The sequence below is a fragment of the Pelmatolapia mariae genome, linkage group LG14 (assembly GCF_036321145.2).
Source record: "Pelmatolapia mariae isolate MD_Pm_ZW linkage group LG14, Pm_UMD_F_2, whole genome shotgun sequence".
NCBI lineage: Eukaryota > Metazoa > Chordata > Actinopteri > Cichliformes > Cichlidae > Pelmatolapia > Pelmatolapia mariae.
In genome coordinates, this window is record NC_086239.1 from 9,544,588 (window position 1) to 9,571,053 (window position 26,466).

Below are 26,466 nucleotides of genomic sequence, written 5' to 3' on the forward strand. Positions count from 1 at the left end.
TCAGGGTGAGGCATCCCGCTCACATTTACAGGTCCCAATACCCTCTACATTTAAATCTGCTGTGCTGTTAGTGCTCGTGCTCTGCTGAAGCTTAAACACTATAACCACACTGAAAGCTGTAAAGTAGTTCATAGTGTGCAACCCAAGAAAATACTTCTCATGTCAGCTTTAATTCATTTGTGCATTTATGTAAAATCAGTGGTGCCAAATGGGTTTTGTGTTATGAATGTGTGTCATTCACTCCAGAAGTCACTATCAGAGATTTAAACTCATTATCACTGAAAACATTACAATTTTACAGACAGATATGTGTACTTTTAAGTGAGGAGCTTAAATCACATCGATGGGGAGTCAAATAGAGCCAGAAAAAGAACCATGCTGGTACTTTTTTTTTCCTCCCCAAAAATCAATATATACAGTGGTCCCTCGCTATAACACGGTTCACCTTTCTCACCATGTACAGTTCACCATCTCCTGTACAGTGCAGAATGCGTTCAGCTTGTAAAATTTGTATAAGTCTTCGATCGCTAGCAGTGTGACTCTGAAGTGCTGTACTATATGTTTGTAGGTTTTCTCCCCAACAAACACAACAATGTCAACGAAACGTTTTGCACCGTCAAAGGCACCTGTGGTAGCACCCAAAAGCCAGAGGAAGATGCTAACCATCGCACAAAAAGCTGGACTTCTGGACTTGCTAAAGGAAGGTAGAAGTTACCATATTTTTCGGACCATAAGGCACACTGCATTTTGAGCCGCATTAACAAACAAAACAGTCAGATAAGTCAAACTTTACTCAACTCATTCTTCTTGCTTCCTCTACTTCCATACCATTGATTCATTATTGTTGAATTCTCTGGCAGCTGCTCTATTCCCATGTTCTGGACCTGAAAACTGGGTTTGATCTTTGGTTTCATTCTACAATAGTGGACTTATTTTTCTACAAAGGTTTGAACTTTGAGAGTGTTTAAACAAGAGAGAAAAGTGTGAAAATGCTCATGCATGTATAAGAAAAGTGTATAAAGTGTGCAGTGAGGGGTTTTACAGCATTAAAACATCTAAAATAAAAATAAAGCTGGCTACTTTGCGGATTTCACTTTTTTTTTTTAGAATGTAACTCCCGCGATAAACGAGGAACCACTATATATGTCAAAATTTTGGGGAATAGGGGCCAGATGGGTCCTAAAATTCATGCTTGTACTAGGGGACCACATTGGCCTCACACAGGTCCCAAGAGGGTATGCTTATGGGGGGTTCTCAAAATATTTGTAAGGACAAACAGCAGACCATGTTGAGATATGCCAAGTATTCAGCTAACGGCTCTTTGGGAATCACCGTATTGATGCAGCTACAATATAACGGTATTTCAGAATGAAATGAAGTCTTTCACTTCTTTTCTCTTAAGTTCTTAATGGAAAAAGATAAAGTGGATTATTATTAAAGCTGTTTCAGATATCAGTGTAGTGAAACTAAAGACTAAAATTATTTTATTATAAAGTCTGACCTCTGTATTGCAACCCAACATAATGCAAACATGAAAATACAGAAGCAGAGCAAATGAGAGATTCAATATTATGCTTATTCACATAAAGAAAATCCACATTTCTAATAATATAAGTGTCCTTATAAAAATCCTGTGTCCTCATAAAAGACTACTATTTGTAAGGAAAGGGTTGCAGTGAAAGTATTCAGTAGAGCACAGTGTAAGGCAAGTTTATTGCCTTGTATGCTATAGTAGTGCAATGCCTTGCTATGATTTCAGCCCTGTACAAAATAAAGGCAAAGATCCAACTCTTGATATCATCGAAAGTCTAGTCTACCTGGCAGTAAGTGAAAGCCTACTGTACTTCCCCCGTACAGGTACATCAGGAAAAAAAAATTCAAACTGAATTCAATACCTACAACCTCACCACATCATTTCTGTTTTTATCTATTCAGATACTCTCATAAATGTTGCTAAAACAGAAGACCAAACACCAAATCAGTTCACCGTGTTGCCCATCATTCACTTCAACTTAAGATATTGGTTGAAACCATTTCTCTGCACACTGCAGTGGTCTGAGGTTTAGTCATACTGGGTCATGGGGTGATCATTCCAGGGAGGAAGCTGGGACAGCTTCCCTTCAGTGGCTGTTTCTATTGGCCAGCCCCAGGCCTTAAAGAAGCCAGTCAGGTCCATCCCCACAGTCTGGGAGAAAGTCTCAGCGTACAGGTTCATTTTTCCTTTGTTGTCCTTGGGGATGTCCTTCATGTGGTGATACGCAGTAAACACCTTCTTAAAGGCATCCCAGCCAAACCTTTCCTGGAGCTACAGATGAGGAGACAGAGTCATAATGCTGATAATCATGTTATGTGCAATAAAGTGTTCATATCAGGCTTATTTCTGTTTGTTAAGATACTGTTTTAATTCTGTCTCCACATTTTCTTGATAGTGACTGGATTTAAAAGATATCATCTTACAGTTTCTGGAACTCGCCTTGTTTCACACTCTGCTTTCAGTTTTACATGCAATTTTTTCCAGTGAAAGCAGGTCACTGCAGTGTGGACAAAGGACAGTTTCTCTACAGAGTAGAATTCTCTCACCTGCATATATGTTTCCAGAGCCACCCACATGCTCCAGCTCTCAAGTTTCCTGCCTCCTGTGACGTAATCCTTGGCTCGACTTTGTCGATTTTCTGCAGTCATAGCTCCATGAGCCTGCATTGAACAATATGGAATGAGGTGACTGTTAAGCATTGTACTCTAAGGAAAAACAGTGTTAAGTCTTCTGTCCTCATAGGATATCAAAAAAAGAGTTATGCTTTCTAAAACTGATTGATATGAAAAGCATCACAATTCAACAAAAGCTTTTCTGGCCATTGGTCTCAAAGACGCATGTGATTTACTCCACCTTCTCCCTCTTGATGCCCAGCACCTCTTCATGCACATACACTGACCACAGGTTGCATGTACACTCTGTAGTGTGTGGTGGGAACTCCCAGCAGCCTCTCTGTTGGTTGTGTCCCAACTCGTGGATGGCGCCCCACATGCCTTTACCTTTTTTAACACCGACCAGCTCAGCAGCTGAGTTTTTTTGGACCATTATAGGATAACCTGCATGCATAAAACCTGAACAGAAAAAGGAGAAATGAACAGTAGTATAGTGATGATTCTTTTAGATTTTATAACTTTGATAAAACAAATTCTTTAAAAAAAAAAATATGTAAAAACAAACAAACAAACAAACAAGCAAAAGTATGACATGATTATGATTTTTCAATAGCCCTGCAACAGTCCAGGGTCTACTCAGCCTTTTGCCCTGTGACAGCTGGGATAGACTCCAGTGGATGGTTGGGTAGATGTTTAAACCAATTTCTCTGATTGGTTGTCCTTTGTAAACACAAGAAATCAACAACAAATGGATATTCAGAGGCTAAGCGGTGTGCCTAAGATGGGGATATATGCCATCAGGGATTTCAAACAGAACCAAAAGTAGAAGGAAAAAATAAGCATTGAGAATAAGCATTTAGAGCTCTAAAGCCTGAGCTTTCAGCTTACAGGGATTAACCGTACACACGCTTACTTCATTTTCTCAAACTTGATAGACAAGTAAAGCCAGCATTGTAACTGTATATATGCACTATTTTGCCAAAAGTATTTGCACGTCTGCCTTCACACCCATATGAACTTTAGTGACAGCCCATTCTGAATCCACAGGGTTTATGATGTCAGCTCACCATTTGCAGATATAACAGCTTCAGCTCCTCTGGGAAGGGTTTCCACAACATTTAGGAGTGTGTTTATGGAAATTTTTGACCATTCTTCCAGAAGCACATTTGTGTGGTCAGATACAAAGAGTCCAGTGACGGCATGCTGTGCTTTGCATTGTGCTTGGTGATGAAAAAAGCATATGCTTAGGGCTGGATCAGGTGACCCTAAATCCTGCCTTAGTTATGCTGCAATAGTTTTAGAGTGCTGGGAGATTCCCATGATGCCTTAAATATTTCTCCTCCAGTCACTCTTTTCACTCACTATATGTTAACAGACCTCTTTACATTGAATCCTACTTGTTATCAATCGCTGGCTCTCTTCCACAGCATGTTTTTTTATCCTGTTTTTTTTTCCTATCACAACAACTGGTCATAGCCAATGTGCTTGTTTATAGGGGGGTCATATGATTGTTGGGTTTTTCTCTGTATGTATTATTGTAGGGTCTAGCTTACAATATAAAGTGCCTTGAGGCAACTGTTGTGGTGATTTGGCGCTGTATAAATAAAATTGAATTGAGTTGACAGATTGAATTTGGATTGGTGACTGAATACTTTCTGTTTGCTAGTTCTATTACAGAGAACTGGTCCATGCATACCCTGCCTGTCACCCAGCATTACTTGAGACTCTATATATGATAAGAAAATAATAGGCAGGTGTGTACTGTACAACATGAGGCAAAATGCACTTACCATGAGAAATCTGCACATCTGCCACAAAGCGCTCCTTGCGGGGAAATTTGTGTGGTTTGGCAGCCAGATCTGCAATGGCCCTCATGATTTCATCCCACAGAGCAGCCACCTCGTCAGGGCGCTCCAGACCCCGAACAGCATCTGATGGTACGGTGAGGATGATGTTTTCAAACTCCAACTCTGCCCAGGGTGAAGGAGCTGTGCGCAGCAACGACCACTCAGCTGCTGTTGTTACACCTGAAAAGAACAGAGATGAGTGGATCTATTAAATTGCTTTGGATTATTACCTGGGAGATGCTACCCTCAGCCCTTCAAATTATAGACTGTTTAAAAAATAGTCTAAACCAGTGCAAACAAAGGTACACACTAGTGCAAACACATATCAAAGTTCATTCCACCGCAGACTCACCAGACTTATAATATGGAGCAAGTACAGCCATCTGCGCTGTGATCTCCAACCCCTTCACTTGTGTTTTGGGTGGGGCCACCAGGTAGATGAGTCCTCCCCAAAGGTTCCAAACCTGTATCATCTCTGAGGTGACAGGAAATCGCTCATGGACAGACGGTGGTCTCTTCAGCACATCGTTCTTGTGCAGAGAATCAGTTTGACATCCTATCTGAATCTGCAGAAGAAAAGGAAAATGCATTATAAGCAATAATACAAGCAAAAATATAATAATATAAGCAATACCACAAAGTATGCAACACTGTAAAAAGGAATAACTAAAAATTGCAATGACTGCTCTGTGTTTAAACAACTAAATGGCCTGAATCGACTTATAGTATCTATTCACCAGAGACAAGTTTTGTGTCTGGAATTTTTCAGTTTCTGGCACCTTGCTATCTTTAGGTAACAAGATTGCAACATTCTGAGTGAACTCAAAATCAATTGATTTCATATTCTGTACCTTCCAATCCTTGTTGACAATCTGAGGTGGTATAGCGATGTAGGTCTTCATACCAGGAGAGAGGTAGAGACCTGTACTGATCCACTCTTCCCTATCTGAAACACACAATTATAAAAGATGACAGTCAGGGAATTTTACAGGTATAAAATATGCATTTAAAAAATGTATTCCACAGTTTTCAGTGTCTACAATGAGGTGCATGTATTAATACTGTGCGACACTGAACAACAGGCATTGCTGCATCATGCTGAACGATGCTGTACAATTTAAATTTGTACCTAAATTCAAATAACCACATTCACATTTTTGAACACAGCAGTGAGATCTGACCTGCTGTATCAACATCAACCTTGATCCGGTGGTTATAGACAACAGGCATCATTGGGTTGTCCTTGATAAGATAAGGCAGGAGGGCATCGGGATCTGGGCAAACCTTATATACCTGGGTACCCACAGCGAGGAGGAGGTGGTCTTTGGGACTCTTTACAGGGCTTTTTTCACTCACCTTGAAAGTGAATGGTGAATGTTATTAGATATGTCCCCACATTATGACACTATCTGCAAAAAAAAAATGGGAGACGAGCGACCCCTCACCAAACCCCATCCATAAAGGGCAGCTACTCACCTGTGGCAGGCCTGACCTCTTTAATACATCAGTGAGTGTGGCCAGCACTTGCCGGTAGTGGGAGCAGTCATGGGCTTTCATCTGTAAGTAGGCATTGCAGTCGTTGCCCAGCTTTTTCAAACATCCCTCCTCATGTTTGCTAAGTTTTTCACCTGCAGTCACATGGGCAGCAAAGCGGTATAGAAGGTGGCGGAAGTGGTAGCTGTCTTTAATAGCCTGGGTGGGTACGAGAGCTTTGTATGTTCCTCCTCCGATTGTTGCGCCCAACAGGCTCAGTCCCATTTGATTTAAGATTTTGTTTCCTGAAAGACATTAAAACAAATCTGACTTAATAAACTCTGGTGTATTGTTGGAGATGTCACACTAATCAGATGCATTGGTCATGCATTTTCATACCTGAGAATTCTGTAAGTGGATTTTGCCCACTATGTGTCTGTGCCCAGTACCAGGCATGTCCTCCAATCAGCAGGCCTCCTCCCTCTGCCACAAAGTTTTTGATTTCCTCCAAATGCTCAGTGATATACGCTTTACACACAAACACGCTGAGGTCTTTCCTGAATTTTGTTTTCTCACACTTCAGTCCTGACTTGCTGAGAATTTTGATTGCAGCGTCTATATTCATGACACCTACAACCCCTCTGCGCCCTTCATCCAACCAGTGAATGGCATTTTGCCAAAATGGAGCCATGCTCTAAAAAATGGAAGGAAAGCAGGAACAAAGGCAGTCATGTGTACATGTGATGTATAAAAGATTTCTCGGAACAGCAGAAGTATTTCCTTTTTAACCATTTCAGGTCTGCTTACCGCTCACTCCTAACCCTATCAATATGCGATTTTTGGTATCTGCACACTTTGGTCCAAAGTCCTGGCAGCCACGCGATAAAAACAATATATACATCCATTCTGAGCTGCACAAATCTAAAACCCTACACACATTTTTAGCCCTTTGAGACCTGAGTTATCATCAGAGGTGAACCCAATCCCTAACTTTAACCTTCATCCATCTATCCATCCTATGGAATGAGAATAGCTTTGTTTTGAATTAAATTATTAACCCAAGTCTTGGCATTTAGTGAACAAAGAAATTATACATTACAAAACCTATTAAATTTCTCTTTTGTAAATAGACTGGTACTCATTGACTGGTACTTAAATAGCACTTTTCTACTTTATTTGAGCATTCAAAGCACTTTCTACCACAAACCTCATTCATACAAGCACTTTTTATTCCAACATTCACCACGCTCAGACTCGGGTACTCACACCATAGACATCAAAAGAAATTTAGGGTTCAGCGTATTTGCCGAGTATACTTCAACATCCAAACTGGAGAAGCAAGGGATCAACAGACAAACCTTTAGATTAGTAGACAACAATCTCTAACTCCTGCGTCATGCCTCATACAGAATTAGGGTTATCACCAATGATGGCTCAGACATCAAACGGTTAGAATGTTCTTTTATATTCTCTCATCACAGATGTCCGAAATCTACTGTAAGCATCAAAGTGCTGACAGAAATATACAATACAAAAATATATATATAGTGAAAATAACAAATGTCTAATTTACCTCGAGTCCCAGAAATCCTTCATGTGTAGCCACAATCACTCGTCCCTGTCCATAGTACCCTCCTGCCAGGAACGCCCGTCCATCATCTGTGGTCGCAATGGGAAATGCTAGCGGTCCGTGGACTAGAACCTCGGAAGCAGTTAATTTAGACGGGAGCTGGAACTCTGAAACTCCCTGGAGTAAGAACTGCAAGTCGTCCTCAAAATCCTTACCCAAGCTGAAAGGTGGAAGAGTCATGGCAGGAATAAGAGACACAGTTAAGAATAACTGTATAAATTGTGTTTTCAAATGAGTTTTTGCATGTTAACAAAACAATTAACCAACATACAAGTAATTGAATTTTTTACATTTTTGGAAGATTATCACCGTGAAAATTTGAATTGCATTCATGTTGTATAATTATTACCAGTGACTATGTATAAAAACAATAAATATGAAACTTCAGCATAAAATTGATTTTCTTAATGTTATTATCAACAAGTTCCTGTAAAAATACTGTACATATAGTCTATAGTAGATTGCAATTTATTTCATGTTATATTTACCTTGTGGGTTTAAAAAAACAAACATGAAATCTAAAATAGTTATAGCATGTACTCACACCACAGACATCCAGGAGGACGGGATCTGAGGGTAGACAGGCAGGTTCTCCGCCTCACCACAACGCTCAGTGAAGTAGATTCCTGCCACTCCCGACACTTTATTCCCATCAAACTCATGCAGTGTGTTCTCTTTGGGGTGATCTGCAGCCCAGCCCCACGCCTGCCCAGCTATCAGCACCCCTCCTCCAGCTTTCAGAAACACCACCAGCTCTGTTGGGTCTGAGCCCACGCTGTAGGCATCGGTCACATAAACACCAACTCCCAGCTTGTCACTGAAAGCTCCCACAACTTCTACTTGGAAGCTGGATTTTTGGAGGTTATTAGTAACTGCACATACACTTCTGTGCACCCCTACACAGAGGTTATCAGATCCATCACCTCTCAGCCAGGTCACAGCATTTTCTACCAGAGCAGGAAAGGTTGTCAAGTAGCCCTCATGACCCAGGACCACAATCCTTCCACTGCCGTACAGAGAGGCAGCCATCAGCACCTGACCTTGGCTGTTCATTGCTAAAGGAAAGGCATGGTCTCCAATCAGCACCAGGTCACTGGGAACATAGGATCCCTGTAGGTTCAACTCCTTCAGCCCTCTCATCAGAGACATGTAGGCTTCTTCATGTTGGCTTTTGAATGATTGGTTGGACGACATAGTGTAGAGGATTTATACTCTGAAGAATGATGAAGATCGAGGGCAAGTTGTGCTAGCAGATTCGACCTCACAGTATTTCTTGCATCAATTAGAGATAGAGGGAAAAAAAGAATTACATAGTTTTATTATCATTTGAGCACATGTATTCACTTGAGGTGAAACAAACTTTTGTACTTAGGCAGTAGTTAAAGTAGGTAATATATGCAAAAACAAGAAATGTATTCACAGAATAACAAGAAGAACATTCACAGTGTACTGTGAATAACAAAAACAAATAAATAAAGTGAAAGTATGACTGGTGACTAATGCCTCATACATCATGACAAGACATTACAGCAAATTCTGAAAATAAAGCAGGTTCAGAGATGAAAGGTTACATAACTGCTTTCCACATGATAGCACCAAGACTCAGAGTTTACATATATGGTTACTACTAAACACCTTTAAAAAGGGCATTCTTTTATTTATTTATTTATTTATTTATTTATATTTTACCTGCAAGATGACTTTCCGGTGCAGCTCAATAGTTTTTGAAGGCGGGTGACACACAAAGAGCTCTACCTGACAGAATAAAGAATGTGAAAGGGAGGGCCTATTTGAGGAGTTGAGGAGATAAGATCATGAGTGGTAGGTTTGAGGACAGCCCACAGACGGGCTACTGAGCACAGCAAAAGATAAACAGAAGCATGGAAAATGACAGCAGTAGCTATGTCAACATTATCAATGTGTCAATGGTATAATCACTGATACACCCTAAACGAGTATGTAGCCCACGGAGAAACCTGCTCCTCCTGTCATCTTTAGTAAATAGTTGTGAATGATGAAAAGCACAACACAGAACTTTCTGGAGGTAAAATAAACAGCAGAATATAGTGTTTTTTATTCTCTGGGTTTTGCGTTATATCGAAGTATAACATCTTTCAGCTTGACCATAGCATAGCGTGATTACACTTTATTCGTTCGTCGTTCCGCTTTAGACTTAAAGTTTGCATAATAAATAGTGATCACTTGCTCGTCACACTAAATTAGTCTTTAGATGAGCTTTTAGCTGAAAGTGTAACCAGAACAATGTGTTACTTTGTCTTATTTCCGTATTATCTTTTTCTCCCGTCTCGCCCATTACAGGACCTGAAAAGCAAAATAGTGACTCACCAATACTGATGTGTTAAATATTTAACTCCTTCAATGAGCAGCAAATGACAACGTCTTATTCCATCTAGGGAGAGTAATATGAATATGCATTGTTGTTATATTACACGTGTCAACAACGAGAGAGTGGAAACATTATGTTGTGGTCCAGTCAGCGGCACCTAGAATGTTGTTGCGCTTTTCTTTCTGATAACACGGTACCAGTGCCGAAACCCAACAGAATAGTCTTCTTTATCCTGCAGGGCGGGGGGTTTACCATGTGATTGCGCAGTCCAGAATGATTGTACATTATCATTATTACATTACGCATTATATGTGTATTTAGTTTTAAAAAACTTAAGTGATTTCAATGCTGACTTTCCCCCCCAAAAAAAGAAAAGAAACAAAATAATTTCAGCTCCTGCTAGCTTGACCGCGACTTTGCTCGTGTAACCTACACTTTGAGCGGAACCTCACGCGGAGACGACGTTGCTAAACGTAGTTATTTTTGCGTCGGACCGCGGGGACAACGCTGGAAAATCAGACCTGTAGTTTGTAGTTCACACATTCTTCAAGTTTTTCTTTAGAAGACGAAAAGAAATTGAGGTAGTTTAAGTTGTAATGATGATAAACACTACTGCGTGAGGCCGTTTAATGTCCTGTACTTTGGCTTGACTTAAAAAAAAGACTCTTAAACACAACATATTAAGGGGCAAACAGCCTCTCTGTGGCCGCTTGTTCGAATGTCCTGCACGCTGGTTGGCGCCTCTGGAGCTCGTATCCCCCTGGAAGATGGACGGGCTGTGATTCTGGGCCGGGGTCCGGACACTGGTGTCACAGATAAGAAGTGCTCCAGACATCAGGGTGAGGCGTCCCGTTTATGTGCCACATTTATCGCGAGACTCTAGATTTAAATCTGCGAAGCTGTTATTGCTCGTGCTCTGCTGAAGCTTAACTTTATAACAAACCACCCTAAAGCTGTAAATTACTTTAGAGAGTACAACGCAAGAAAATACTGCTAATGTGGCTGTAAGCTTTAATTCATTCATGTATTTATGTGAGAAAGTAAATCAGTGGTGCTGACTGAGTTTTGTGTTTTGAGTGTCTTGCAGTCACTCTACAAGTCACTAACAGGGATTTAAACTCATGATGACTGAACTTTGGTTACAATTTTACATACAGATATATGTACTTATTAAGTGAGGAGCTTAAAATTGCATCCACGGGGAGTCAAATAGAGCAAGAAAAAGAACCAGGCTGGTACTTTTTTTCTCTTTGAAAATCAGTAGGTATGTATATAAATGTTTTAGTGGTTAGGGGCCAGATGTGCCCTACAATAGTTTTTTGGGAATCACCATATTGGTGCAAACATACAGTTTTCTGCCTGGCAGACTGAGTTATCTTTGATATTTCTCATAGGTTCCATTAAAGAAATGGCAACAAATAACTGTGTTCTTGCAACACAGTTTGGAATTGGTTCTTTAACTTTTATTTAAAGACACAACACTTCTTCCTTCCTTGAATTAGATATAGTTTAATGCTAAATGATTTATAAGTCAGTGTTAAGTGGCCTAACAAAAAAACTAAATAAAACGAAACAAAATAAAAAAAAAAAATCTCTGAAAACGGTCAGGTACAAGGAGTGGATTGAAAATGAGTGAAAAAGCAGCTATTGTCCAAAGAAAACTTTGAAGACCTTGAGAAATCCAGGAGAAGTATTACTCAAGACTTATTTTAAAAAAAACAAGTCTGTTAAAGTATAAAGACAACATGGGTGGCTCAAGACTTTTTTTGCACAGTACTGTATGTAATGGCACATGGTAATTTTCAAAATTAGGCGAGGCATTTCTTTTATGCATTTAGTTTTCATATTGCAAAATAAAAACTGCATTTAAATGTCAAATCTGCATTAAAATGAGTTAGAGAGTTCTTGTTTTGTCTTGTTTTAGTTTTTTTGGTCCCAGCTTTAGATGTGTATACATCCAAAACGTGTGTGTGTGTGTGTGTGTGTGTGTGTGTGTGTGTGTGTGTGTGTGTGTCTTTTTATTTATTACAGTGAAGGTGGTGGCTTGCTTTGCAGACCAGGATGTTGTTGTTACACCGGTATGAAGAACAAACACTGGGTGCCTCCACAGTAGGATAATGACCCTGCCTATTAAACTAGAGCACACTCCCTTCAACATCCCTGCGAATTAATATTTAACTCCAAGCAATTACACCTGATCCAACCGCAGCTGTCGTGTCATTATGTTCAAAGCTGATGTCAGCACATTGTCCTCTTTGTCCACTCTTGTTACCTCACAGCTCATGTGCTAACTGTAACTGCTACAGTCCAATGTCCGTTTCTCCACAGCTTGGTCCCAACCCCAGTTCCCTGGATGGTGAGAAGCTGGGCCGGGGTCAGTCTGGTAAACTCAGCCACGGAGGTACTCTCTACCTAGTTAACCAGAGCCACCCATTCACACTGAACTACTCTCTGAGCTCCAATGGAATCACCTCCAGCACGGCACAGAGAGGGCTGAAAGCAGCAGATAAGACAAAAGGAGGGACGAGTTCAAAAGAAAAAGAGGCACAGTCCAGTCCCACACCCAAACGCAACATAAAGGATTTTTTCCCCAGCTCTCCCATGAAGGTAAACCTCTGTGATGTATTGATTCATGGATCTAGCTGTCTACAAGCATATGTATATGTATAAAGAGGAGCCAGAATGAGAGAAATTGCTGTTTTGTTCCTTGTTATTTAGTCATCTAAAAGGCAACTGAGCCCAAAGAAAGAGCAACCTGAGGTGAAGCGCCAAAGAATAGAGGAGGAAGCTTCTGATTGGCAGATGAAAGAGGAGGAGGATGAGGAGGAGAGACTGGCTGGCGAACGGCTCAAGTACCTTCAGGAATTTGCCAAAAAATCCCTGACAGAGGAGAGCAGCAGCAGCAGCAACCAGCCGTCATCGTCTTCAAAACCAAGTCTAAAGAGCAGCTGGCAGCAGTTTGGCAGCTTAATGGTTTACACAGCTGCTGGTGTCAAAGGGAGTGACAAGGTGGGGAGTGATTCATTCAGATGATCAGCAGATATTGAGTCTTTATCTACAGCAGACAGTGTTTTATATAACGTTCAAATGAGTGAAACACCTAAAAACTGCAGCATATCATGTTCAGCTCTTCTCAGAAAATTAATCAGCAACTCTTTTTGTTATTGTGTGAACTGGGATCCAAAAGGTCAGAAAATACACCCATCAAAATAAAAAAAACCCTTACCTGATTAAAATCATGACCATTTACCCCTTCAAGATCATCTTCTCAGGCTCCTCTGGAGGTCTTCCATCACAGCTGCTTCTTTTTTTAGGTTTCTCAGTGGAATTCCCATCCTGTCCCCTTTGATTTGCGTCTGTCCAGTGACTGCTGGATCACCTCCAGTGTGTCACATGGATTCAAATATGCTGTGTGGGGTGAGCAGTGGGCAGAGATTTTGGTATTGAGGTCTGGGTGCAGGGAGGAGGGGAACGGGGCACTGAGCATGCTCCTGGTCTCGCTGTGTGAAAGGCCCGGCTGCCATCACCAGCGATGATCCTTCATGTGAAATTTGGGTCAGTTTGTCAGAGGAGTCGGTGCTTGCTGCCTGTATGAGTTTATGGTTTGTTTGAACTGCAGAGCTCACGATGCGTGCAGTCGTGGGCTTACACGCCAGAGGTGCATGAGCAGATGAGCTTGACTCGGAGATGAAAAAGATGTTAAAATTCAGGTTTATGTGTTATGCACAAGGTTTTGTGAAAGATATGGCTAATTTGCCTCTTCTAACTCCAGATCGCTGGGTTTGACATTGATGGCTGCATCATCACCACCAAGTCTGGCAAAGTCTTTCCCACAGCACCAGATGACTGGAAGTACGTCTGCACTCCTCAGCTTTTCCTGTTCATTTTTTTCATTCCATTTTATTTGAATTTAGCTAAGAGTTACAAATAAGTGTCTGTATTTTCTTTTTTTCGTAGTTTCATTTCCAGATTGTTTGTCAGACTTTCACGGTTTGTTTGTGTTCAATTACCAGAATTTGGTACCCAGAGATTCAGCCCAAGCTAGCCAGCCTGCTCAAGAAAGGTTACAAGGTGAGGAGAAGCTAATATTAAATGATGCTAATGCTAAAGTTTACTTTTGCAAGGTTAAATTTGATTTGCTCTGGCAGCGTTTGTCACTGGGTTTGTCTCTAATCCTGCAGGTGGTCTTCTTCACCAACCAGTTGGGGATTGCTAAAGGCAAACTGAGACCAGAAGTGTTCAAGTCCAAAGTGGAGGACATCCTTGCCACTCTGAAGCTGCCTGTGCAGGTTGGTCATGTTGCATGGGCTGGTTCTCATTGTTCATAGTACTATTTATGGGTGATCTCACTGTCTGTGTTTCAGGTGTTTGTAGCAACCGGTCCTGGTATTTACAGGAAGCCAGTCATGGGAATGTGGAATCACCTATGTGAGAAGGTAAATGCCAGGTAACATACATGGAAAGGCGCACGTGCCCATTTAAGAGCCACACCTCATATGTTATTTACACGGACACAGCCTGCACAAAGAAGCAGTTAACAGATGTGATGAGTCATAGAAGCCGCCCTCATCTTTTCTCATTTCACTGTTGCACATTTGGCTTTGTTTTTTTATATCACATCCACAATAAAACAAAGAAGAGTAAGATAACAAAAAGTAAATGAAAAATCCTTTGATTTGATTATGAAATCATTTTAAAAAGTCATGTGATCCACAAACACAGTTTTAATGAACAGGACCATTAAAAAATGATCCAATGGTGTAATGAGTGTATGTATTTTAATGTGTTTATGTGAGTGTAACATATACTTGTGTTTCAGCAAGTCCTTATTAAAAAATATATTATTATTTCGTTTGAATGTTTTTGCATGTGTGTTTCCCGCTCAGGCCAATGATGACGTGACTGTTGACATGACACAGAGTTTTTATGTTGGAGGTGAGTGATCCCAGCTGTGGAGTTTTTCTTTTCACAGTGAGAAGCTGCCCATACGTATTGCAGGACTGGCTGTTATCTAAAGCCCAGCAGTGAAGAGTATAAATGCTGAAATCTGAAATAATACTGAGTAACAAGTAGGAGTGTGTGTGTGTGTGTGTGTGTGTGTGTGTGTGTGAGAGAGAGAGAGAGAGAGAGAGAGAGATTTACATATTTATTTGAATTGTTGGCCTACTCAGTACCCATTCATTTTCCTTTGATGCAGTGGTAAGCACTGTCAGCTCACACAGAGAAGGTTTTCGATTCAAACCCCGGCTGAAGCCCTTCCATACTGAGTTCGCATGTACTTCCTGTGCCTGTGTGTGTTCTCTCCTTCTTCTTCCAAAGACATGCATGCTACGGTAGCTAGTGATTCAAAACTTGCCACAGGTGTGAGGTATTCATAGGGCTTGAAATGCATAGAACAAAGTGCTAAACGAATCTAAAGTGGGATATGTATAGCACATTTAGTGGTCAGGAGTACTCAAATAAAATAGTGGTCAAAATAAAAGACGCACACCAGATAAGAAGTTGCAACGCGCGTTTGCGTACATAAGATTTTCTGGAGGAGGACAGACATTTGTTCAGAACTCTTAAAGATGTCAAAGAAGCAAGCTCCTTTAAGCAATTACTTTGGTGTTCGTCCACCTCCAAAGTAATGTCAGAAGGAGTCCGAACCGCAAAAGAAGCACGTGTTCTCGGAAAAGTGGTTGCAGGAGGTGAGCTGGCTTTAAACAAATGATGAACGCACAGAGATGTGGTGAAGAATATGCTGTGAAAATCCCACTGTAGCAGACAAAAACAGTGCCTTTTATATGTACGCAAACACACGTTGCAACTTCTTATCTGGTGCGCATCTTTTATTTTGACAGCGAATGCGCACCTGCGGACCACTTTTGTGCACCCTTGATTATATAAGTGCGAGTACATTTAATATGTTTTCTTTTTTCTCCTGTTTGCTTATTTTTTTGTCCATTTATTCCAGCTTTTGTCACAGAGCACAAACTTGTTTTCATCATAAACACAAGAACATATCGGGCTTTTTTTGAACATTTAACCATTGTTAAATTGCGCATCCCGACATCGCATTATCTACTAAGTACTGCAGTTTGGAGACTAAACTAACTTCAGTCCCTCCCCCGTCTCCCTCCTAAATTAACCATCGCATTAACTCAATCACATACAAGCTGCACAAACATGCACACACAGCATGTGACTTACATCTGTGCTCAGATGCCGCAGGAAGACCAGAAAACTGGGCCCCAGGGAAGAAGAAAAAGGACTTCTCCTGCAGTGATCGCTTGGTAAGAGCTATGTTAGCAGCTTAGAGGAAACCCTATTTACACCCTTGATCTTTTGTGGCATGTCAAGTATTACCTGTTGTCTCTTTATGTTAACGGAGGATGTATATTTCTTATGTCATAGTTTGCTCTGAACATCGGATTGCAGTTCTACACCCCAGAGGAGTACTTTTTGGGTTGGAAGCGCGCCCCCTACAGCCTGCCTGAATTTAACCCTGTGGGTACAATATAGTCTGTACATATTACACTGTATATGTCATCTGCTTCAGTGTTTCGTTGACGGTTGTCTTTATTTAAATTGCTAGACTAAGCTCGACTCTGCTGCCAGGCTGTACGACCCACCGTCCGCCTCCCTCACCTCCGGTGACACCGAAGTCATCGTTGCCGTGGGATTCCCAGCATGTAAGAAAACCACAGAGTCACTGCTCTGTTCTCACCTTTAACAAACACCCTTCTGATCTCGTTCCGTCTTCCTTTGATCTGCAGCGGGTAAATCCACCTTCTTCCACACCCACGTTATTCCAAAGGGCTACGTTTATGTCAACAGGGTGAGTGGCACTTACGACAATATTATATAATTTAACTATGGCAGCGCTTTTCCACTTTAATTTTGTCTTTGCACTGAACTATTTTAACTATTGTGAAGATGATCTATATGATATATATGGACTGGTTCTTATATGGTGCTTTTTGACTCTCCCTGAGCACTCAAAGCCTTTATTCACACACATTCACACTCCAATGAATTGATTTTTGGGATGAATTGGGTGTCAGTATCTTGCAGAATGGAGCAGTCAGGAATTGAACCAACCTTTCAATTAGCAGATGATCCACTCTCTCCTGAGCCATAGCAACCCTAAATAGTCAGCCAGCATATTTTTGTCACTATCTACTGACACCTCTCCATTTGTTTCCGGATCAGGACACACTCGGTTCGTGGCAAAACTGCGTGTCGGCATGTGAGCGCGCTCTGAAGGAGGGCCGCAGCGTCGCCGTAGACAACACAAATCCAGACCCAGAGTCTCGCAAACGGTAAAGCACCTCAGTCTGAGTGCGTGTGTGGGTGTGTCCTGACTTGTTATAGTACACCCATATATTCAAATCCACCTGACCTGAGTACACACTGGGCTGGGGAGTCATTCAAAGATGAAAACATATCCAGTATCTACCATCAAATTCAAAGTATATATCAGATATTTGCAATCAGGGTGGAGATATTCACCTTCTGTTTACACTGAAGTCTAATAGTCACTTATCTGCTTGGTGTTTCTGGAATCAGCTCAGTGTAATACGTTGAATTATGTGACAGACTATTTGACTCCGGTGCTGTATTTCAAGTTTGATAAGTAAAGAGAGAGAGGAGAGCCATGACAAGCACTAATTTTACCCTTGCAGAAAAATGCTCTCAAAGTGATTGTTATTGTTGTGTTTCATCATTTTATTTTTGTTCCTTTTTGTGTATTTGTGTGTATTTTGTAGCTATGTGGACGTGGCCAAAGCAGCAGGTGTTCCTTGTCGCTGCTTTCACTTCTCTGCCACTCTGGAGCAGGCCAAACACAACAACAGGGTATGACTCACTCGTCCACACTGCCCCATTATACACTCGTGGGTTTTTGTGTTGTTTTTTTAAAAAGCATCATTATTGTTGGCAGTTCCGTGAGATGGCTCCGTCAGACAGCAAACATGCCAAGGTCAATGACATGGTTTTCCACAGCTATAAGTAAGTAACACTGGTCAGGAAGAACAGCCCTCCCTCCCTCATTCTTTAAGTTTAAGACATTTGTTTGTTGTAGCAAAAGGCCCATGTCTACCATTTTCAATACCGGGTTAAGTCTTTATTCTAAAAAATTCTCTGTCTCTCCCTGAACAGGAAACATTTCCAGGCTCCTGCTCTTTCCGAGGGATTCTCCGAGATCCTCCAAATCCATTTTGTTCCAAGCTTCAAAGACAAGGAATCAGAAACTCTGTTCAGACAGTTTTCTGAGGGCTGACTGGACACCTTTTACTTTTCTGACAAAGAAAAAACACAAATGGTACCAGTAACATCAGCAGACGTTGACATTTATTTCAGCCCAGTGTTTCCAAGCTGCATTCAATAAGATCTCTGGCCACAAAGTCCAACTCCAAAATCAGAGGCGTTATTAAAACAGTGTTTTAACAAAGGCCAGTTGAACATCTATATGAATGAACATAACAGTAGTTTGAGGCGTCACGTAGTATGTATGTTGTGTAATTTTACTGCACAGCTTGAATATGACAATAAAGCTTTAGAAAATCTATTTGATTGGTTGTAAGTATTTAAGTTTGGAGAGAGTTCACCTCCTCTGTTTGCGCTCTGTTGAAATCTGTTAAATCAAGCCGGTCCCTGCAGTCTAATCCTGGACCCGCTCAGTTTATCTCAGGCAGGAACTGGATCTCCTTCCCCAGATGCTGCTTCAACCACGGCATTATCTTGAAGAGGTCAATGTGAAAGTCTCGAGCATCTGGAGGAGGCCTCCTTGTGAATCCTTTTATTTTACACACATCTACGATGCCCCAAGACACCACACCAACCTGGTGATGAGAGCAGGAAATTGTCTCTTTGATCCTGATTCCCCAGCAAAGTTAGGCTCTTATAAATATTGGCAAACTGACCTGAAAGTAGCGCTTCTTTTTCTGCAGAAACAGGGACCCACCAGAATCGCCTATAAAGAAACGCATTGAGCTGTTAGGTGATTCCTGTGTTGGTCAAACTGTTAGGCTTACTATGCAGAAGAGACCAGACCTTGGCAGGTGATAGCATCCTGATATCCTGCAGTTCCCCCAGAGCAGAGGAATCTGTCAGGTACAAACTCATCCAAAGTCACATCCGTGTGCTCTACAAACTTCCTTGCCTTCTCCACACAGCCAAGCCTCTGCAGACAAATGATGCACTGTAACAAATCACTGTTAACACAGTACTGATTATAAGATGAAAGCAGCGCTCACCTGACTCTTTGTATGAATATGTGTTTCTTTGCGTTCAAATAGGAGCCTATTCGTAGTTCCTGAGATCTTATGGTTGAAAAAAGCAGGAGTCTGCTCGAGCGTTAGTAACTCCACTCCTGGAACATTAATTTTATTCAGAATAGATTATCATTTATTCAACGATTTATCCTCAGTTTTGTGTCACACTATAACAGACTCATCGCAAATCACGTTGTGGAGAAGGTAAAGGTCACGTACTGTGGTCTGCACAGGTAGAGTTGACTTTCTTCATGGCTCGGGAGCCTGGTACGGTGCATGGCAGGCAGATGGGTCTGTTGTATGGCACACAGACAATAAGCATGACAAGAGGATTAGAAATGCACACAATGTATAACTCGTCTTACCTGGCCATCCATGACAGTGGGATGCTCCTGTTTGTCTCCACCAGAGCTACATCATAGTCGTAAAACTCTGAGACATTTCTGTGTTTGAGTGCGCTAGTGCTGTAGCTGGGGTGCATGATCACTCTCTTGAATTTGACATTTGCCTGGGAGGGTGGGAGACCTGAGGACAAACAACCACAGCCTATAACACAATGATTAGCACCTGCAGTTTATTCATTAAAAACTAAACTAGGATTAAATACTCCCGTCGTGTTCGGATCAAATCTGACTGATTTACAAATTAAAAAACTCATAAATATTGTGTTTTACATCTGATTGCCTCAAGGCCTTATGACATCCTCCAAACTATGCACTTGAACATATAAAAGTGATGAGCACCTCTTTTGTTGAATTTTGAGTGTTTTAATCAACTTTGTTCTTGTACATCTGTGGTGTTCCCAAAAGTGACAGCCATAGGAAATGAATGGGAATCCACCCTCCACCTCTGGCCTCTAACCCCCTGAATGGCCCACTGAATGACCAAATGAAAGACCTATTTAACTACCCACTGAACTGAATTTGGTGGTGAAAATTCCGGTCAATTGTGACCAGAACACTAAAGTAAGGGGGTGGGGGTGCACACAACTGGAAGGTTTTAATCAGATGACATAAAAATGTCATCTTTTTATCCAAAAACTAAATAAGGATTTAAAACCAAATTACAAAATTAACTGGGATTTATTTTTAATTGATCATGGATATCGAAGCTAAATGACAATTTAAAAGAACATATTAAAATTAAAACTTTATCAGGAATTAAAATTAAAAAGGATTAAAAAGTAAATTAGATTAAATTAAATTACAATTTGTCACCAGCTTTAAACTTGAATAAGACAAAAAGGCAAATTAGAACTAAATTAAATAGAAATATGATCAAATAGAAAATAGGATTAAACACTACATTAGTGATTAAGACTTTTAAAGATTAAAAACCACCTGATTAGGATTTAAATTAAATTAGAATGAAAAAGTAAACAGAATTCATATTTAATGAGAATCTTAAGATTAAATAAATAAGGTTTAAAAAATGGGATTACACCAAAGTAATTCACTAACAGTTTTTTTTATTAATGAGTCCATAGTAACATATTTATATTTGATAATTAAAGGATAGTCTGTGCAACCAACTATCCTGACTTTTTATGTAATTTCACACATTTATTATGTAGTTTCACTGGTCCGGCCACCTTATGAACTAAGTGGGCTGTATGTGGCCCACAGTGTAAAATGATATTGACATCCTGATCTACACGTTTAAGAATTTTCCACAATAACCACTGACCATATTCTATGTCCAGCTGCCGTGGGACACTGCCCGTGCTTTCTCTGGCAAAGCAATGAGCAGCCGTCAGCACCCAGTTCTGGCTTACAATGGATCCAAAGCAGGACTTGTCCTTTCCCCATTCAGGCTACAGGGAAGGAAAATGTCAGTATGTAAAAATCCACTCGATAATATTGAACACAAAGAATTCCTTATTGAAATAAAGTTCTTACTGATTTCAGAGTCACGTGCCAGGGGGTGGTGTAAGCTGTTTTCCCGTCCTCCTGCGCATCCTTGGAGATGTCTTCCTGAGCCACCCCACACATGGTCACACTCTCGTCACCTGATTTATAGTTTAAACAAATGAATGTTTCCACTTCAGTTTTTCACTTTTGTTTTTTTCAACAAGCATGAAATGTGAAAGATAAATTACTAATGTGGTTTCATTTGGCTGTTTTGTGTTAGAGTGGTGGGTTGATTTCTACTTACTAATGATGCTGTTGAACACTTCTCCCAGTTTGTCATAGTCTTGGAGGATGAACACGTGAGTCTCACCACGTTTTTTTGAGGCCAAAGAATTCAACTCCTCTTTGTTCACCTTCTCCTTGACGCCAAACACATAGACGTCTGAAAGTGCACATAAAAACATAAATGCAGATAAGTGCGCCAACTCCAACTCAACCTTTTTAATATGTTATTTCCATCACAATACCTAGCATTTTCTCATTTGTATGGTCTGGGTCTGTGTTACTATAACCCAGCAAATGCCGGATCCTTGTGAGGACAATCTTAGGCGATTTCCCTGTGTTGGAGTAACCTGTGGACAGATAGACATTAGGACAGAATAAATGCTGACTTTTACTTTCTGATGATATTTGTACAGCACTTTTAAAACCAGCGTTACAAAGTGCTTTTCCAGAAACACTTTTTGTTACAATGTGTTATATATATATTTATATATATATACACATATATATATATAGATATATATATCTATATATATATAGATATATATATACATACATATATTTGTATATATAAAGATGGCCCCAAATCCTTTGTAACGTCACTCAATGTAATCAGACTTTCATTCTATTTAGACTATATCATCCTATATATTCAGACTTATTGTAATATATGTATATATAATACGTTCCAAAACAGCATTAAAAAAAGTGTCTCTGAGTGTTGTCACCATCTGTTGCTATGATGATGATGTTCTGGGTCTCATTAAATTGGTTGTTGTTGCGCTTAAAGATGCTCATCCTCTCTTCGACGCGCTCTAGAGCACCGTGGATGTTGGTGCCTGTCTTGCGCCCGTGGCCTATACGTGAAGAAACAAAGAGGAATAAATCACTATGGAAAAAAAATGCATCACAGTTGTGGTGCGATGCAGACTGACTCAGATCAAAAGACGTGGTTTTCAAATAAAGGCAGAACAAGCAGAGTCATACTCGTGTAGTTAAAATCCATGATGCTCCAGATGACGTCGTCAATGTTACCACTTTCTTCGTCCATGATGTCGACAATGTCTTTGGCCTCGGTGGCAAAAGACAACACGTGGAAATTCAACTTTACATCGTAACTATCCAGCTGAAGAAAAAAAATGAAGAACATGAGTGGGTTTCTTACTTGCTGAAAGAGGAAGTTACATAAACTAGGATCATAAGTGCATCAAGGATTTCACTGTCGGGTCTCAGGTCGTCACGCTGAGCTCTTTCAATGCTGACCTTTCTGATCAGAGCAATGGTGGCATTCCTGGATTTCTCAAACTCCTCCCTTTCGATGCTTCCTGATGTGTCCAGTAAGATGTAGATGTGCATACGGCTGACTTCAGCCACGCGGAAGGTTCGGCCGAAGGAAATGCTTTCCTCTTAAACACACAAAGTGGATTTTTCTTTTTTTTTGCTTTTTGTTACTGATTATGTGTATACCAATTATATCAACATGTGCTTAACATTTCATGTTAACCACCTTTCTTTTTGTCGTCAGGTGACAGTACATCCATTAGTCCTGCAAGTGATCCTGTCATGGCTGCAGCCACAGCACTGGGGGAGTCAAAGGTATTTGGACCTGTGACAAAGCAAAGCATTGTTTATTTGCTGATATGATGTTCAATTTCCTTTTCTTTTTTTGTTCTTAAAAAATTCATGTCCTGTGACATTATAGGCAGAAAACTGTAAATTTAAAGCACCATGGCAACGTGGTTTTGATCCGCTCCATTCCCGGTGCTCCAGACAGAACCTTTCGGCCGACCCGAGCAGATCCAGACCGGTCTGACACCGGTAAGTCAACTTTTCTCCCCTGAAGAACCGGCCTCCTGACCTCAGGGCACCAGGTGGGATCCCCGGGTCGTCACAGTCATCAGCTGAATTTGCAAACAGATGCAAAAAATATAAAATAGTGATTTCTGAGAATTTCAGCATCTTTGAAAAAGCTTCTCATGTTTTCACTATTACAGTAACTAAAGAATTCGCTTTTATTATAAAAAGCAACTATGTAGCATGTTGAAATTATGCAAATTGGCTTTTGAGGCATCAGAATATTTGCACGTCACAATGAAATAATATTATCATTCCAGTGTAAACTGCAGCATAAGCAAGTATGATAAACTGGAAGAAGACCCGTGCAAGCCTAAGTGGAGTTCCTTAAAATTTTATGATTCATACAGAAAGATTCGCTTTTTAATTTCTTCTTTTCTCACCATGGTTGTTACAGATGGGGGTTTCTCCTGTCCACTCCCCAGAGAGAGTGCAGTTTCTCTCGGCTGAGCCATACAGGGTGAAGCCTTCCTGGCAGGAGAAGCTCTGTGTCGCCCCAACAGCAAACCACTGGTCCCTGGGCCAGAAGTCACCATGATCCAGCTGCAGCTGAGCTGGACACAGCATGTCTGGGTGAGAGGAAGATGTATGTGCACACCAGAATGGGACCGCTTTCATGCGTGTATGATACTGAAAGCATCATCATCATCAACATTACCTTTGCATGTGGCCCTAGATGCAAGCCTCCCACTGGCTAGTCTCATGGGCGACCACTCCCCATGTTCTTCACATGTCCTGTAGCTAACTGGGGACGGGTATTTCCCTGGACCGCAGTGATAGGTCAGCACGCTGCCCACCAGCCCTCCCTGGTGGGGAAACAAACAGTTGTTTAAATAAACAGATTAGGTAACATGAGGTTTTCCAGTAAAGCCATGCCCCTGTTGCATCACTTGGATTTTATTTTATTTTATTTGTTTTTTTATCATAACCAGAAAATCAACTTTCTAATTCTTCTGTTGTCAGCAAAGTTAAAACTACGCTAAAAGTATGAGAACTAAAACTGAATATTTACACTATTTAAAATTCAGTACATTTGCATTTTACTTAAACCTCTCACCCAGGTGCACATATTACTTTTGTTACCTTGGAGTAGGTGACATGTCCACCTTTGATGCTCTCTGTGACCGAGCAGTTCACGGGCTCTTCATCATCGTACGATTCATAGCCGTAGTCGTAGTCGGTCTTTTGCAGGGACCCTAGAGCGCACGCAGTAAAACTGTGGGCAACAAACATGCAGCTCTGCACGCACACACAGCGCACTCGGGCATGTGGCACCAGTCCACACACATCTGACACAATCAAATGCACTTAAAAGTGAAATGCTCACCCTTATGGACCAACACGAGGAGGAGGAGGATCCACAGTATAGACCTGGGGTGCATGGCTGGACTCTGGAGCAGCTTCATTTTTACCTTTAAGTAACAGAAGCCGCAACAAGAGTGTTTCTATCGACATGCAGTCAGTTCCTTTATTTGATGACTGATTACCCATTAACACAGAGGACCTAACGGGAAGAGGAGGCATTGAGCAATTTAGGACAGAGGACAAATAAAGTCACTCACTTTTAGTTTTGATCTCTTTCTCTTTCTGAGGTCTTGTTCTGTTCAGTGACACTTTTGAAATACTTAGTCAACACAAACCAGACACCAAACCGATCGCTGTGTAGATAGAATAAAAATATAGAAAAATAAATAAAATACAAAAATGAATAAATAAATTAATAATAATAATTTTAAAAATTATCAAAAAAAATAAAAAATATATATTTAAAATATATATATTTGAATAAAATGATTAAAATAAAATTTATTTTTATATCTAATGCCTTAAATTAAAAACACACACAAATATCATAAAATCAGACTAGTCAGAATGGCCAAACAGTAAGGCTCTTGCTGACTCTGGTAGCTCACAAACCTTGGTTAAATCTTCTATGTTGAGCAATGTATTACCTAACTTTAACAAACCTGTAAATATTACTTGTGTTCATGGGTGTCAAAAAGATTATCCAACAGCAGATGTCACTATTGAAGTTGAGGGCCAAGCATTTATGTTAACTGTAGGAGTGTTGGATCAGTTGGCATATGATGTCATTCTGGGATAAGACTTACCAATCTTAGACAGTTTGGTTCACAATAACTCTGAAGCCTATTCCTGTGCTGTTGTCACTCGTTCAATGAAAAGGGGTTTAGAACCACTGCCAGATGTAGATGATGACTTATTTGAAGGAGGGAGTAAAATCAGGAAAACAAAACGACAACGTAGGCAGGAGAAAAATAAAAACAGTGGTAGGGCAAAACTTCCGGAACCAACCTTACCAATGTCTCCACCTATTGATCTTCAGTGGGAGTTTCCCAATAATTTTAGAGAAAGACAGGAAAATGATCCATCTTTAAAACCTCTCTTTAAGAAAGCATGCAACGTGGATGACGGAAAAGAAAATGCTGTAGGGCTTAAAAGTGTAACTGGAGAACCTTTCATAATAAAGGATAAACTTCTGTATCTAGCAGACATGGAGAAACCCAGACTTGTTGTACCAAAAGAGTACCGATCAGTAATTCTGCATTTGGGCCACACTGTACCATGGTCAGGACATTTGGGACAGGCAAAGACTTATAATCGTGTTGCTCAACGGTTTTACTGGCCAGGATTGTACAAAGATGTGGTTGACTACTGCAAAACATGTCATGAATGTCAGATAGTGGCTCCCACCAAAATTTCAGACCGAGCCCAGTTGCAAACATTACCAATAATGGATGTACCTTATGAGAGAATAGCTATGGATATCATAGGTCCTTTACCTAAGAGCAGTAGTGGTCATAAATATGCATTAGTCATTTGTGATTATGCCACAAGATATCCGGATGTTTATCCACTGCGTTCGCTGCAGGTCAAACACATTGTTTGATGCTTAGTAGACCTTTTTTCCAGAGTTGGCATTCCAAACGAGATCCTGACAGATCAGGGTACCAGTTTTATGTCACATTTGATAAAGTCTCTTTATGACCAACTTGGTGTAAAAGGTATTCGAACTACTCCCTACCATCCATAAAGTCAACACATTCTTTTCAGATGATCAGTTTTTGCTTCTCCACACTGAACGCTGCCGTCGTTGCTATGGTACCATCTTACCCAGAATCCCTGTTAGATGACTGAGACTGCTCCGTCTCTGCAGCAGCGTTCTCGTGTGTTTGTGTTTGCTCACTCGGCTGTGCGCAGGTGCACATTTCAGTGAAACATTTTAGGAGCTTAAACCATCATTAAGGGGATTACCGAGATT

At 40.7% G+C, this 26,466-nt stretch overlaps 3 protein-coding genes across 5 annotated transcripts; 1 reads left to right on the forward strand and 2 right to left on the reverse strand.

Moving 5' to 3' along the window:
• Positions 1-1,482: 1,482 nt before the first annotated feature.
• Positions 1,483-10,121, reverse strand: LOC134641668 (TRPM8 channel-associated factor homolog). Of its 2 annotated transcripts, none has more exons than XM_063494164.1 (13): positions 9,943-10,121; positions 9,286-9,347; positions 8,141-8,868; positions 7,540-7,756; positions 6,366-6,660; positions 5,970-6,271; positions 5,675-5,849; positions 5,345-5,439; positions 4,846-5,059; positions 4,437-4,673; positions 2,888-3,105; positions 2,581-2,694; positions 1,483-2,305 (listed from the first exon to the last, which is right to left on the reverse strand). In XM_063494164.1, exons 3-13 carry the CDS (start codon positions 8,788-8,790, stop codon positions 2,063-2,065), a joined length of 2,760 nt encoding a protein of 919 aa, XP_063350234.1. In that variant the 5' UTR covers positions 8,791-8,868; positions 9,286-9,347; positions 9,943-10,121; the 3' UTR covers positions 1,483-2,062. The 2 variants fall into 2 exon arrangements, with proteins under 2 accessions (XP_063350234.1, XP_063350233.1); XM_063494163.1 differs by having other exon boundaries at positions 9,286-9,351.
• A 248-nt stretch (positions 10,122-10,369) lies between these two features.
• Positions 10,370-18,492, forward strand: pnkp (polynucleotide kinase 3'-phosphatase). The gene is made up of 17 exons (XM_063493826.1): positions 10,370-10,782; positions 11,975-12,021; positions 12,272-12,550; positions 12,662-12,952; positions 13,716-13,795; positions 13,957-14,014; positions 14,125-14,232; positions 14,308-14,379; positions 14,830-14,878; positions 16,148-16,218; positions 16,340-16,432; positions 16,521-16,617; positions 16,702-16,763; positions 17,138-17,247; positions 17,695-17,782; positions 17,868-17,935; positions 18,086-18,492. Exons 1-17 carry the CDS (start codon positions 10,662-10,664, stop codon positions 18,204-18,206), a joined length of 1,815 nt encoding a protein of 604 aa, XP_063349896.1. The 5' UTR covers positions 10,370-10,661; the 3' UTR covers positions 18,207-18,492.
• A 102-nt stretch (positions 18,493-18,594) lies between these two features.
• si:ch1073-280e3.1 (complement C2) lies at positions 18,595-24,633 on the reverse strand. Of its 2 annotated transcripts, none has more exons than XM_063493825.1 (19): positions 24,514-24,633; positions 24,270-24,382; positions 23,845-23,992; positions 23,570-23,740; positions 23,060-23,233; positions 22,840-22,938; positions 22,596-22,738; positions 22,320-22,458; positions 22,061-22,189; positions 21,578-21,682; positions 21,355-21,492; positions 21,099-21,208; positions 20,887-21,013; positions 19,566-19,725; positions 19,420-19,493; positions 19,183-19,298; positions 18,980-19,109; positions 18,850-18,899; positions 18,595-18,768 (listed from the first exon to the last, which is right to left on the reverse strand). In XM_063493825.1, the coding sequence occupies exons 1-19, from the start codon at positions 24,590-24,592 to the stop codon at positions 18,604-18,606; spliced, it is 2,370 nt and encodes a 789-aa protein (XP_063349895.1). In that variant the 5' UTR covers positions 24,593-24,633; the 3' UTR covers positions 18,595-18,603. The 2 variants fall into 2 exon arrangements, with proteins under 2 accessions (XP_063349895.1, XP_063349894.1); XM_063493824.1 differs by having other exon boundaries at positions 23,570-23,755.
• Positions 24,634-26,466: the final 1,833 nt, after the last annotated feature.

Excerpts from the sequence above, each read along its gene's own strand:
- LOC134641668 (XM_063494164.1), bottom strand. The coding sequence starts at position 8,790 with ATGTCGTCCAACCAATCATTCAAAAGCCAACATGAAGAAGCCTACATG. Across the intron at positions 4,674-4,845 it reads TGCTCCATATTATAAGTCTG|GTGTAACAACAGCAGCTGAG; the intron begins GTGAGTCTGCGG and ends TGTTCTTTTCAG. Across the intron at positions 2,695-2,887 it reads TGGGCATCAAGAGGGAGAAG|GCTCATGGAGCTATGACTGC; the intron begins GTGGAGTAAATC and ends TGTTCAATGCAG.
- pnkp (XM_063493826.1), top strand. The coding sequence starts at position 10,662 with ATGTCCTGCACGCTGGTTGGCGCCTCTGGAGCTCGTATCCCCCTGGAA. Across the intron at positions 14,380-14,829 it reads GGAATCACCTATGTGAGAAG|GCCAATGATGACGTGACTGT; the intron begins GTAAATGCCAGG and ends TTTCCCGCTCAG. Across the intron at positions 14,879-16,147 it reads ACAGAGTTTTTATGTTGGAG|ATGCCGCAGGAAGACCAGAA; the intron begins GTGAGTGATCCC and ends ATCTGTGCTCAG.
- si:ch1073-280e3.1 (XM_063493824.1), bottom strand. The coding sequence starts at position 24,592 with ATGAAGCTGCTCCAGAGTCCAGCCATGCACCCCAGGTCTATACTGTGG. Across the intron at positions 22,939-23,059 it reads ATCAAAACCACGTTGCCATG|GTCCAAATACCTTTGACTCC; the intron begins GTGCTTTAAATT and ends GCTTTGTCACAG. Across the intron at positions 21,209-21,354 it reads AGTGTTCAACAGCATCATTA|GTGACGAGAGTGTGACCATG; the intron begins GTAAGTAGAAAT and ends ACTATAAATCAG.